Raw genomic sequence first — 13,057 nt, 5'->3', positions numbered from 1 at the left:
TTGTAATGGTTTTGAGTCTTCATGGTGACGATCTGCGTGTTTTGTAACGTTGGTGTTTCTGTTGTTTGCAGACTGAGTCAGATCTGGGCAGCCCTGGAGGGAAAGCGCGCATCATCCACAAGGAATCTGACATTATCACGGCATTCGCCATCAACAAGGTAAAAAACCTCTACAAGTGACTGAACTACGCCAAATATCTGAGAGAAGAGAGACGGATTAAATGCTGACGACTTAATTGGTCGTCAAAGACGTTCCCATTCAATATGATGAGTCTGATTCTGTTTGTTTATTGATGATATTCAGTCATTACTATGAAAGGCAGTGTGTTAATTTCAAGCTAAAACAATTTTGTCTATTGGACATGGGTATATGAGCACAAACTGCCTGTACTCAGTAAACACTGAAGTATTGTTGACTGATAAATGTCAATTATCTATTAAGCTGCATACCTCAGTGTCTGTAATAACTGCAAATCGTCCTTTTACATATTTTCCATTGAAACTGCTCTGATCAACGATTTCCTAAGTGAGTCTTTGAAAAAGGGTGCAGCCAAAAATACACTTACTTTATAAGGTCCCCATAGGAGCTGGCAGTGGCTCCAATCAGTTTAGACTGAAACGTTGGTTCCGAGGTGATTATAACTAAATGCTAACGTAGTTTTAGCCCAGCTGTGCTTGGTAACAACTCTCCACCAAAATTTAACCGCGAGATACATTTTGAATTCCTTTAGCTGCTGGTACAACTCTTACACCATCGCCCTGGCCTTTGTGATGTTTGTTTTCCTTGTTCGATAGAAGGCCAGGTTCAGACTTTGACAGCCTTGGCTGGTCATTTATCCACAGTTAAGCAGCGGTACTGGCTTCTCCTCAGCTATCCTCAAAAGAGAAAGTGCTCCACGGGTTGCCAAGACTTTAAAGAAGTCTTTGTCTCGCTCCTTGGACCCTCTAACATTTCTGATTTTACACACGCCTCAAGACTGAACAGGTTTTTCACTCCCCCATCTCTCTTTTCTTTCCTTTCCTTTCCTTTGCTTCCTCCTCTCAGGCAAACCGCAATTGTTTAGTCATGGCCTCCACCCATGACATTCAGGAGTTGGATGTGTCATCCATCTTGGCCACACAGATTCTGACATGGATCGATGATGATGATGCTGAAGTCAAAGGGTAGGAAACCACTGTGTTTGTGTGTACGTTTTCATACACTGGATGTACTTGTGACCACCAGCTGTGAGTTCAGCCGGAGTTGCGACGATTCACCCGAACGCCTGCGACGACATGGCTGCTGTATTGCACAGTGTGTCTGCGGGGTAAAAGATGTGTGCATGTATTTTGTAGCTCCTTTGTGAAATATGGAGAAATCTCTTTTTTCGAAAACTGCACAAACATTTACCTCTAAGAATAATAACTTTACCTCCCACTCCCTAATTCAAACGGCGAGAATCTGTCTCTAAAATAAACGCACCGTGCAGAAGTCACAGGCACGTTGAGAGTAAGTGAGAATGTTTTGAGGATTTTATTGGTTTACAGGATAAGTGCAGAATGCATATATGTATAAAAAATAAAAAATTTTAACTCTGCACACTTGCACACACTTTGTGAATTGTCTTTTCATGTAATGCCAGACTGACTTCTTGTTTATAAGATCAGAGCCACACCATCTGTTGCAGGACTCCTTGTTCTTCCTCGTTCTAAAGTTAGCTCTCGCCGCTTGTTTGTCAGTCGTGCTGCAGAGAGAAGTCCCTTTTAATATAAATGGCTTCCTGAGGCGCTTTGTGCACAACTCTTTGTGTCTAATGTTTCTGTCTGTAGTGTCGGCGGGGATGATTTCCTGGTGGTCCATGCGCGCGACGACTTCGCAACCCTCCACGGTACGACGCCGTACACCCACAGCAGCCCCGGGACCCCCATCAATGTGCCGTGGCTCGGAGGCATGCAGACGGGCAGAGGGGCGTCTGTGGTGAGTTCCACACCTGACTCTTTGTGATGGCTTTTAAATCAGATGCAATAAATTCCCCAAAACCCAGTGAAGGTTCTCGCAATGGTCATACCAAACCTCTTGGTCTTTATTTGCAAATCTTTTCACAACAAAGACTGGCAACAGCTTGTGTACACGTCGATAGAATGAGGACTTTGTTACAGCACAGGTCTTCTAACGTCGCATATAAATATTTTGCTACAGTTCAATAGCTCCACTTTTTTAATTAATCAGCTAACAAAAACTTGATTATGAGGTAGAAATTACCAGTTGTGGAAAAAGTTCTGTGTTGCTTCTGTTTAAATCATGTGATTCTGTTCGTGTTGTATGCTCAGTTTTCTTTTTTTTTTTTTTTGGTTTGTCACTAAAAAAAAGACGAACGGTTTGCTTCCTCATATTCATCTATCATCTGGCAACAGCCAGTCCCAACTGGCAATGGGTGAATGGTGAAGGTGACTACAGGCACATCCTGGATGGGTCAAAAGTCCAAGACAGACAACCACACACACACACACACACACACACACACACACACACACACCACACACACACACACACACACACACACGTACGTCCACCTACGGGCAAATTGGAGTGATCAAATAACCTCAAACACGTGGGAGACAATGTGGCAATGGTTGCATTATTTGCTGATAGATTGTATGTTATTTTTAAACGATCAAAGTTTGTAGCTCCACAAACCAAACAAAGAGTCTTTAATCATTTAGTGCTGGTAGTAAAGTCTCAAACGACACAATTCAATCTTAAAATCAGATTGAACTCCCAGAATACCTGTCGCTGTAAATCAAGTTTGCGTCAATGGCAGATTCACATTCATAGACGTTTATTTAAAACTCTGCCTTCAACAATTTCTTTAGATTTAGAAAAATGTTTATGAGATGAAAAGAAGAGACACTAAAATCTCATTCTGACTCAATATGTGCTGATTTGTAGATCAATTGTAGATCAATGCAAGTTTGTTGCTTTAAAATTTGGAGCTTGATCAATCCCCGATGTGGTATAAAGTGTGTACAGCCTGTAAGCTTTGTGTTTATTAAAGCTCCTTGCTGCTTTTCTGGAATTAATTGATGTTGTCTGTTGCTCTGGATCTGCCCTCCTTTTGTATTCAAAGCAAAATCCTCAAAGCAGTTTAAACGACTTAAATTAATAATTCATCCTTGTCTGCGCCCCGTTCGCCAAAAGCAACATGACTACTAACATTAAATCCCCTCATTGACTTACAAAAAAAAAAAACTAAAGATGTTGTCTGCTGCTGCAGCTTGTGCGACAGAGTTTAAATCTCCCGTTTATTCTGTGCGAAAGTGCGTGAAAGCTGTTCGGCAGAGAAACTTGGCATTAGCCGCGGGGAGGGAGATTGGTTGGAGTGTGGCTGCAGCAGTGTCTTTGAATCAAGTCGACATGAGTCATGTCTGTTGACGATAACCGGTTCGATCCCTTGGCTTGATGGTGGGAGCCACTCGGCATCGTAATGACTTCTCCGAGCCGTTTGCTCAAGGTTGGAACAAAACAGATCCTGTGACAATAGTAAATAAAACACTTGGCAGACTTTGCTGTTAGTGTGTGTGTGTGTGTGTGTGTGTGTGTGTGTGTGTGTGTGTGTGTGTGTGTGTGTGTGTGTGTGTGTGTGTGTGTGTGTGTGTGTGTGTGTGTGTGTGTGTGTGTGTGTGTGTGTGTGTGTGTGTGTGTGTGTGTGTGTGTGTGTGTGTGTGTGTGTGTGTGTGTGTGTGTGTGTGTGTGTGTGTGTGTGTGTGTGTGTGTGTGTGTGTGTGTGTGTGTGTGTGTGTGCCAACTGTCATAACAGAGCACAGCAAAAAGTAACCGAGCGGCAGTATTTTAAAGTGATTATTTCCCCCATGATAATAGATGAAACATCTTTAAATGTTCACTAATGAATCCCCTTGAGATCGGTGTTACGTGTGACTGCTAATTATTAGCTCGTGGTTTAGAAGGCAATCAAGTTTATTAAATAAATGATGAGACGATAAGTCACAGGAAGGCTTATCCACACGACGAGGCGCGTTCCCACGGCTTCCAATCGCATTTAATGACGTTCAGGAGTCAAATCGTCTGCTCAGCTGTCAAAAAAGAAAACAAATTTGCCTTCAGCTTTGTACCGATGTGACCTGAACATCGGTGGTTGAGCACTTTGACGTCCCTTCTTTTCTGTGACCTGTGTTGGTCGACTTTTCAAAGACTTCTCATGTGATTCGTTCAGTTCCCGTCTCTCGTCACATTTGACACCAGCCCAGATTAAACGCACACTGAAACTAGCATTACAATGTTATAGGACTTTAGATATTAAGGCAGAGATGGGACTATTGCATTCATGATATATTATACTGTAGGAATGTGTTGTCTTACATTAAGAGCCTCAATTTGAAAAGACAAACGCCACAGTTCAAATGTTTCCCATCTTTGCCTGCTAGGTGGCGGTGTTGCGATCTAACCGCAGACGAATTGGTGAGACGGGAAGTCAAACTAAGCTGAGCTCCAGTTTTCAGAACTGGGTGAATAACGATGAGGAAAGGTTTTCCATTTTGGAGATAAGAATTGACACAAGGTGGAGTAACTGTTAAAGACATTTCCCTCGCAGCCACGATGTCCACAGTTTGAGTGGGATTCTGGGTCCCAATGTCAAAGTGATGACTTCCTGCAGAGCAGCGAGACAATGATACTGGTGTCAAATTACAATCCAGCCAAGCTGGACGTCAGTGGACTTGGATTAGTTGAAAGAGGAAAGCGGATGTTCAAGGAGGTTCAAACATCTGCAGAATAATAAATGACCTGCAAATGAGCACATCTGGCTCCTCTGGACCAGAACGGAGATCAAACCTGGTCTGACCCGATTCAGCTGCATAAGAAACGTCCAGCAGACCTCACTGTCTGACCACAGCTGTGCGGATGAGGAGATATAATGGCAAAAGTAAATACTAAATAGCTTTCTGCTACATTTAACACGGGAGGGAAAAGTAAATGACAGTATACAGTCATGTTGCAACTATTTTGCTCTGCATGAAATCTAAAATATTCTGGTACGTTCTTAAGGGAGTGAGAAGATAGGTTATCCTCTGTGGCCCATTTTACTTGTTTACATTTACATTTTACTTGAAGCCATTCATGAATATCCTTTAGAATATGTCTGTAAACGTCCCAAAGAGTCCAAATCTTTTTTTTAACTGACTGAAAAGGCAAACCGTGAATATATTCTTTAGAACTTGGACATTGCATGACTGGATACCTGTTTTTAAAAAAAGATTTACCATCACGAAGTCCTATTTCTACTCTTCTGAGTTGTACTCCTCCTCTCTTTCACTCTCCTTTTCCCAGATGATCAAGAGAAATATAAACAACGTGAGAAGAATGACCTCCCATCCCACACTGCCGTACTGTAAGTAGGACTGTGGCGTCTGTCGGTAGATCAGAGGAGAATCCTCTTAAATTGCTGCTCAGTCATCATAGCCTGAGTTAAAAACTGGCTTGGGGGGGGGGGGGGGGGGGCGGCGGCGGCGGCGGCGGCGGCGGCAAAAACTTTCTCTCATGTTCAGCTATGCTGTTTTCTTCTCCTGGTCCCAGAGCTGCTGCGGTTTCAGAAAAGCCTGAGTGAGCTCGCTCGCGACAACCTTGTATTTTCCGGTCAAACTGCAGAGCAGCGTAACAGCTGGGAGGTGTTTAGGTGGAGTAATTCCCAGCAGGTGGTGAAAACGGCCGTCAAACCGATTCAAGATGAACGGTTCCCTCCATCAATTATGAAACGGATGATCTTGGGAGCGAGGCCATGCCAGGGCTTCCTGTTGAGACCCCAGGAACTCGCTGGGATTGAGACTTGAGCCGTTGCCAGATTCTGTATGTTTTTTTTAAATTTCTTTTTCTTTTCTTTTTTCTTTTCCCGTTTGTCAGACCTGACGGGAGCCCAGGATGGCAGCGTGAGGATGTTTGAGTGGGGTCACTCCCAGCAGATCATCTGCTTCAGAAGTCCGGGCAACTCCAGAGTCACCAGGATACGATTCAACCACCAAGGAAACAAGGTTTGGCGGTCGCAGGCACAACATGAATATATCTGTTATAGTCAGGGGGTCGAACACCGTTCTGATGCGGGACCGCGCTTCGCTCTGCATAGTGATCCGATTCAGTAGATTTTCGCTCTCCCTCTCGCAGCGTTGCCAGTCAGGCACAAACCACAGTGGGGAGTTTGGCTTCAGCACATATTGTTCTTCAGCTGAGTGATTCAACTGCTCTGAACTCAGGCTCTCGCCTGGAGCTAATCATTTTCTCAGATGGTGCCTCTCCTGTGCCAGCACTATCTTATCTGCCGGTTCTGGCCAGGAGAGTGAAATATGCTTCTGAGGAACAAAATCAGGGAAGATAAGACACGCGGGCTCACTTGATTTCAGTTATGTAAGCGGTGCTCGGACTCATAAAGGGCGTTGACGTGTTTTGGGAGGATATTTTAGGAACAGTCCAGATCACCGGGACCAAGTGATTGTCCTCCGTGCTTGTGCAAACACACGGGGGAGCAGCCGACAGTCTGTAAATAAACAAGGGAGACTTTAACTTGATGGCGGGAAAGTCTGACATCTGCTGCCTGCATGTGTGTTCAGTTTGGTATCGTGGACGCCGATGGAGCGTTGAGTCTCTGGCAAACCAACACGAGTGGGAATGCACCCAAACCGTACCTGGTAAGATGGTCTCAGCTCATCCAGTCCAATCTCCCCGCCCCTCCCCCCGGCTCCCCTTTGTTTTTCCTCGCCCGTCATCTGGTGTCGCCGTCTCTATTACCAACCGCCGTCTTTATTTCTCTCCGCCAGACCTTGCAGTGCCACAACAAGACGGCTCACGACTTTGTCTTTGTGGGTTCCTCCTCCCTCATCGCGACTGCAGGCCTTTCCACCGACAACAGGTACGACGCTCTCCGAGCCGGTATTTCCCCCCCAGAGTTCCCGCTTCCCCACCGAGTCCGACGCCACATCTCATTAGTCGCGGCTCCGCTGCAGCCGACAGCAGCCGGCCCGGTGATTACAGTGGTGGAATGAATGTCCTTGTGCTTCTTCTTCTGTGGCTCCACAGGAACGTGTGTCTGTGGGACACTCTGGTGACGCCTGCTAACAGCCTCGTCCACGGTAAGACGCCGCGCCAATCAAAGGTTTCCTTCAACCAAAACCGGCTTCGTCGAATTCATTCAGCGATTAACACGTTAACCCTTCGTGAGCTCATGACATTTAATATTTTAAAGCTTGTTTGTACACAAGAGTCAATTTCAGCTTCGTTTTTTTAAAAAGAATAGAACACAATATTTGGCGATTTATTCCTATTTAAATCTGTGGGAAAAGTGTGAAACTGACTTATACTACTTATTATTTCGTGATTCATCGCTTCAAAATGTCGTCTAAATGGAATATATTTTCAAAATGCATCAGTATTTATTTTAGAAGATGACAAGTTTAAAGCAGAAGTATCCTGCTTTGTCACTATTTACACAAATCATTTCTGCCTGCTCCTCCCGTCCTGCATCCTCCTCACCGCCACCCCAAGCCTTTGAGATTGAAGGGATAAAAAGCTTCTCAGCAGCTTGTTAGCGTCCAGCCTCACCACCAAGTCACGTTACTGCCTCAGTATGGAGGCTGCAGGACTCCTCCGACATGCTCCTCCACACTTATGGAATGGTTTGATTATTCAGAATAAATCCTCAGGAATGGAACGCGTCTTACTGACTGAGTATTTATGTGTCTTATTCTAAATGTAGTTTAATACTCCCTCGGGTCCTCCCCAGTATGAAAAGCGTCCCACTGTCCTTTCCCTGCCTGATGTATCCCTCTCCTCTTCCTCCTTTCCTTTCCTCCACCCCCTCCTCTTCCTCAGCTTTCTGCTGCCATGAGTCCGGCGCCACCGTGCTTGCGATGGCGCCCCGGCAGCAGCTGCTCATCACGGGCGGGAGGAAGGGCTGGATCAGCATCCTGGAGCTGCCCCACCGGCACCAGCGGCAGAGCTTCCAGGCCCATGACTCACCGGTCAAGGCGCTGGCGGTGGATCCCACCGAGGACTGCTTCATCAGCGGCTCGGCTGAGGGCAACATTAAGGTATCGTGACTGGCCGGGCCTTCGTCTGGCCCGTTAAATCCATTTCCCTTGAATAAATATGACATTTGGAGAGGCATGCTGCTGATGTGGGGCGAGGGGCTTAATATCTTCAGAATCCATGAATAACTCTCAGCACTTTGTTGGTGGAGGGCAAGACGCTTTGCCAACAGACTTGTTAAGTTGTACGTGCGAGTCTCTTCGAGAAAAGTCGTCCATTTTCTATGAGCGTTTCGGTGGGGAACAGTAATCCTAAAGATACTTTGGCTCGTCTCCTGCACACGAAGTGAAGGTGCGCCCGACTCTCCTCCACGCCCGCCGTCACTCGACTGACCCGTCAGTGTCACTTGGAAACCAGCGTCACTTCTGATTACCCACCTGCTCCGGACTGATGGCGAGCGGGGGTTTTAAGGTGAACGCAGAGTGGCGCCGGGAAAGTCAAAGGGAGGGCTTTTTGAAGGGTTTTGGTCTGCTGATAGATTCCCTCGGACCGCAGCTCTTTTATCTTCTCCACTTGAGTATGTTGGCGCCGATCGCACAGCCGTCACTGCGAGGATGAAGTGTCGCGTCGCGAGCACGCAGACGCAACGGTGCATCTGCTTGAAAGTCGAACCGCTTTCATTCAGGATGATTGCTCACCCAAAAAAAAAAAAATAAAAAAAAAAAAAATCCCCGGCGAAGCCGCGTGTGATGTTTCTCGTCTGAAGTCATTAATTGTATATTGGCTGTCTGGAGTTTGAACATGATTGGGCTGCACATTCCGAAGCTTTGGGAAGTGTTTGATGAGAGTCCACAGGACAGTCGGATTAACTAATATATACAGACTTAAGTCTCTGAAATGCCTTATCAAATAATAAAGCTCCCAGGCTGGGAATACAAATCAAACAATGCAAGTCGCTGGGAGCTCGTCGTCGTCTTCGCTGGATCCTCGCCGCTCGTCTGCGGCTGGAGCAAGTTGCTGATATTCAATATTTTTTCCTCTTCATCGTCAGCAAAATCCTGTGAAGGAACCAAACGCGGCGGCGCCGGTCCGCCGCTTCATCCTCGGGCTTGTTCACGTCACACGATGCAAAACTTTACTGCCAGTGCACCGTACAATGTTTAGACTGATGTGCTTCAACCTACTTAAGACCAGAAGTAAGCCTCAGAGGCCTGGATTAGAATGGATTTGATTTGAAGGCTCTTCAATCATCAGAACAAGTGCAACGTGGAGTAACGAGCATCTGAGCCTAAAGCTCTCCGTCTCTGCTTTCTGGGAGGGTTTTTTTTTTTAACTTCTGGGTGTTATAAATAGTCTATAAGCCAAACTTGTTGATGCGGCCGGTCAAATAAATCTGACCTGACCTCCTGTGAAGCCAGCAAGTTTCTACAATATAGAATTTTAATTTGATTAAACGTATTTACCTTTTGGAATCCTTCGCCCCCAGGTTGAACCAGACTGAAACAGATACATAGAAGTTATTATGTGACCTCAAATCTTTGGGTTTATTCATTGAATGCAGAAAATCTGAATGTGTTAACTGAAACTGAGCTCTGGTGACGGAATCAAACGTGAACTTCAGGATCTGGACGTTTCTTCTCGTGTGACGTTTTCTTTACGGGGCGTTTTGCTTCAGTTCTGTTTTTTTTTTTTAAGAACTTTCCTCATCGTGTTTCTTCTGTGTGCACACAAGAAACAAGGACTTCAAACCTGGAACTCTTGTTTGATCCTTTAACATCGAATCAATTCGCCGACGCTTTGAATCTTGAGCAGCTTGTTTTTCTCCACACGGCAAAGCTCCAGACGTTTGAGTGGTCCACCGGTTGTGGAGTTACAGTGTCCACAGTCATGAAAACACAATCTGACTGGTGGTCGACCTCCGTTTGGGACGTGAGCAGAGACGTAAAGGAGCGACTGGACGTTTCGAGTGACGGTGACTCCGCTCAGGGTGGAGCAGGAGCAGCAGGAACATTACGGGGGTCAAGGGGAGGCCTTTTCCCAGGACGGATGAAGAGAAAACCAAAGCAGATTGAATAAAAGAGAACCGTAGAGGAGAAGGCTCGCGGCCCTGGCAGCCGCAGGATGTATTGAAGGAAAACTGTCTCCTGCGGAGGCCGTGCGGCGTGCAGCGAGGTTTTCCAGGAGTTGTGGAGACGTTTCGGTCTGGACGGGAGCGCTGTCCCTCCGTGGCTCTCCCGGCACATCTAAAAATAGCCCGGCAGCATTCAGCAAAGGTTACGAGAACAGGAGTTCTATCGTGTTATTCAAAGCGATGTGGAGGGTTGATGGGAGGAAGACGGTCTGTGAGGAAAAAAGGGACAACGAGACGCCAGTGACGAAGGTTTCCATGCTTCTCTCCAGGATATTATGATCAGGATGAATTAAGTCCAACATTATCCGGAGTTGGGATTGCACTCCTTTTCCCCTCGAATCGCAGCGTCGCTGTTGACCTTCGCTTGTCGTGCGTCACAGAGACGCTCCACACTGTCCTCTGGACGTCTTGATCCCAGCAGGACAGCGAAACAAGACGGTTGTTTACTGAACATAGACGTTTTGTTGTCATCAAGGTTGAGAGCGACAGTAGATTTATTTATTTTATTGGAACAACTCTTGGAGCTTAACAAGCTTAATAAAAAAAAACTTTTTATAAATAAGCAGCATTTCTAGTTCTTAAAATCATAAGTTGTTTGTTTAGTTTTTTTGCCTTGGCTGTAACGTGTCCTCCGTCTCCTCCGGTCCACAGATCTGGAGCCTGGCGACGCAGTGCCCGCTCTACACCTTCCCCAACGAGCACGCCCGCCAGTCGCTCTTCAGGAACCTGGGCACCGGCGTGATGCAGATCGAGGTGGGGCCGGCCAACCACATCTTCTCCTGCGGCGCCGACGGCACCATGAAGCTGAGGCTCCTCCCCAACCGCTTCAGCGTCAACAACAACAACAACCTCAAGAACGACGTGCGCTTCTTCATATAGACGGGAACCATGGAACCGCCGCGGGAGGGCGGAGCCAAGACCCAACGGGCGCTCTACAGGGTGACGGCCGGGGATCCACCCAACAACCGGGCCGGAGGTCCTCCGCCACAGGCTGCCGTCTTTTTCCTTCTTTGTTGGCACAATAAGCTGGAGACGGAGCGGCGGCGAGGCCAGACTGGACCTACGAGCTTCTTCCTTCATCCCACCTCCTCTTCGGTTCCCGTCGGTCGACCGTCCAGCTCTGGTCAACTCGCTCAGCACAACACAGTTCCTACCCTCCGCCGCTGCATCCCGGGATCCCGCGGGAGGAAGAAGGCGCCGCGCTGAAGGAAACTACCGGCTGTCAGATCCTGCCAGCAGTTTGGGGGAAATTTGTTCGTTCACTTCAAAGTAGCTCACCCACACACACACACACACACACACACACACGCCTCTCTACCTGCTGTGTTAGAAGTTTCTTTTACTAAATTCAATCCCTCCGCAGAGCGGAGTCGGGTCTCCTCCTCGACCTTCTGCTGCAGACTGAAACTCTGGTCACAGCTTTGACTCTCCACATGCGGACTGCCTCAACACACCAAACCTCTCTGTGTGTATTTGCACAAATCCGTGAAGCTAAACGAGTGTGATGCACAAAAGATCCAAGCAGAACCACAATAAAAGTGTCTGCCGATCAGATATTAATCCTCTCTATAGTGCAGTGTTTGTTTCTCCCGGCCTAGATTGGAGCAGTGGCGTTATTACTACAGTATATCGGTATTATTAAGTGTCCTTAAATCTCTGAACTTCTGCCAACCAGACTCGGTTTCCTGTAACCGCCGGCCCCGCTAACATCGAAGTATCGCTGCACAAAGTAGCTTTAACTTGACAAAACCCTGTGGGACTCCGCGATCAGTCCCTTTTTATTCTGAGATGTAGCAGGACACTTTGGGGGGGGGGGGGGTGAAGCAGGTTTGAAAAGAAGCTCTGCTTTTGTTCAAGTGTTTTATTCCAGCGACCACAACCGCTCATGGACTCCACACACACACACACACACACACACACACCGGCCACGTAGACGCTTTGCTTTGCCTTGTAGTTTTCTCTTTTCAGCGGCAGGCCTGCTGTTCTCTTCATTTGTAGGAAGAACTTTTCTTTTCATCCAATCGCCATCACTACACGCTCAGAAGATGTAATCTAAGTTAGATTAAAAATCCTATCGAGGAGTGTAATCCATTAAGCTCAGCGGCCGTTGACCCTCGTCGGGCTGCGGTGTAAGGAAAGAGGAAAACATTCGCTTTGATTTCAGGGTTTGTCGGCGTTCTGTAAATACATCGGCGAAGCTTCCCTGCATAAATAATCAGCCGCAGGTGAAGGAAAGCCACTTTATGAAGAATATTGTGTATAAACAGGTATATTTATGAAATACGTGTGTAGGATTTTAGACTGATTGATCAAAAGGCAGATGTCGTCTGATTGTTGGGTTACTGTTTGGTTTTTTTTCTTTTTTTTTTTTTTTAAATCCCCCTCGTCACAAGTGTTAGGAAACCGTGAAACCAGGAAACCATTGTACAAAGCTAAACAGGAAGCGCTCCTGCAGACACTGGAGAAGGTTTTTAATCAAACACTCTGGATCGGCTTCAGTTGGACGAGGTGTTCGGGTCCGAGCTGCTGCATGAGCACGTCAAACAAAATCCACAACACCAAAAGTTCCTTGCTTTCTTTTCTTTTCTTTTCTCCCCTCAATCTTGCAAATGTGAATTTGATCAGATGATTCTAATTTTATAATGAAGATATTGTATAAATCAGTGTATAATATAAAGTACATGTACTGATGTAATAAAAGAGTTATGTAACATCAAAGCACGTTTATTTATTTTTTTTATTTCCTTTGTGTGTCACGATGAATCGATTAAAACCAACAACCTTCTGCAAATCTGCAGTAGTTTTGGGGTTTTGGAAGTCGACTCCTGAATCCTGTACTTCACTCCTACTCTATAAAACGTTTCGAGATGAATTGTTGTGTTGGTGAACGTCACTGCTGAGCTGTTCACGGTGGAATCT

General features: G+C 46.3%; 1 protein-coding gene across 1 annotated transcript in view; it reads left to right on the top strand.

Annotated features, from left to right (window-relative positions):
* dmxl1 (Dmx like 1) overlaps window positions 1-12,952 on the top strand; it is a 49,031-nt gene extending 36,079 nt beyond the window's left edge. Inside the window, exons 42-51 of the mRNA XM_080468151.1 lie at window positions 72-158; window positions 1,045-1,163; window positions 1,809-1,956; window positions 5,323-5,383; window positions 5,893-6,020; window positions 6,594-6,671; window positions 6,801-6,892; window positions 7,060-7,112; window positions 7,852-8,069; window positions 10,790-12,952. Of these exons, the coding sequence (XP_080324277.1) occupies window positions 72-158; window positions 1,045-1,163; window positions 1,809-1,956; window positions 5,323-5,383; window positions 5,893-6,020; window positions 6,594-6,671; window positions 6,801-6,892; window positions 7,060-7,112; window positions 7,852-8,069; window positions 10,790-11,017 (1,212 nt within the window). The 3' untranslated portion in view covers window positions 11,018-12,952. The remainder of the gene's footprint in view (window positions 1-71; window positions 159-1,044; window positions 1,164-1,808; window positions 1,957-5,322; window positions 5,384-5,892; window positions 6,021-6,593; window positions 6,672-6,800; window positions 6,893-7,059; window positions 7,113-7,851; window positions 8,070-10,789) is intronic.
* Window positions 12,953-13,057: the final 105 nt, after the last annotated feature.

The sequence above is a fragment of the Lipophrys pholis genome (assembly GCF_963383615.2).
Source record: "Lipophrys pholis genome assembly, chromosome: 7".
Classification (NCBI taxonomy): Eukaryota; Metazoa; Chordata; class Actinopteri; order Blenniiformes; family Blenniidae; genus Lipophrys; species Lipophrys pholis.
The sequence above is the reverse complement of the archived record's forward strand: the minus strand, read 5'-3'. Positions and strand labels throughout refer to the sequence as shown.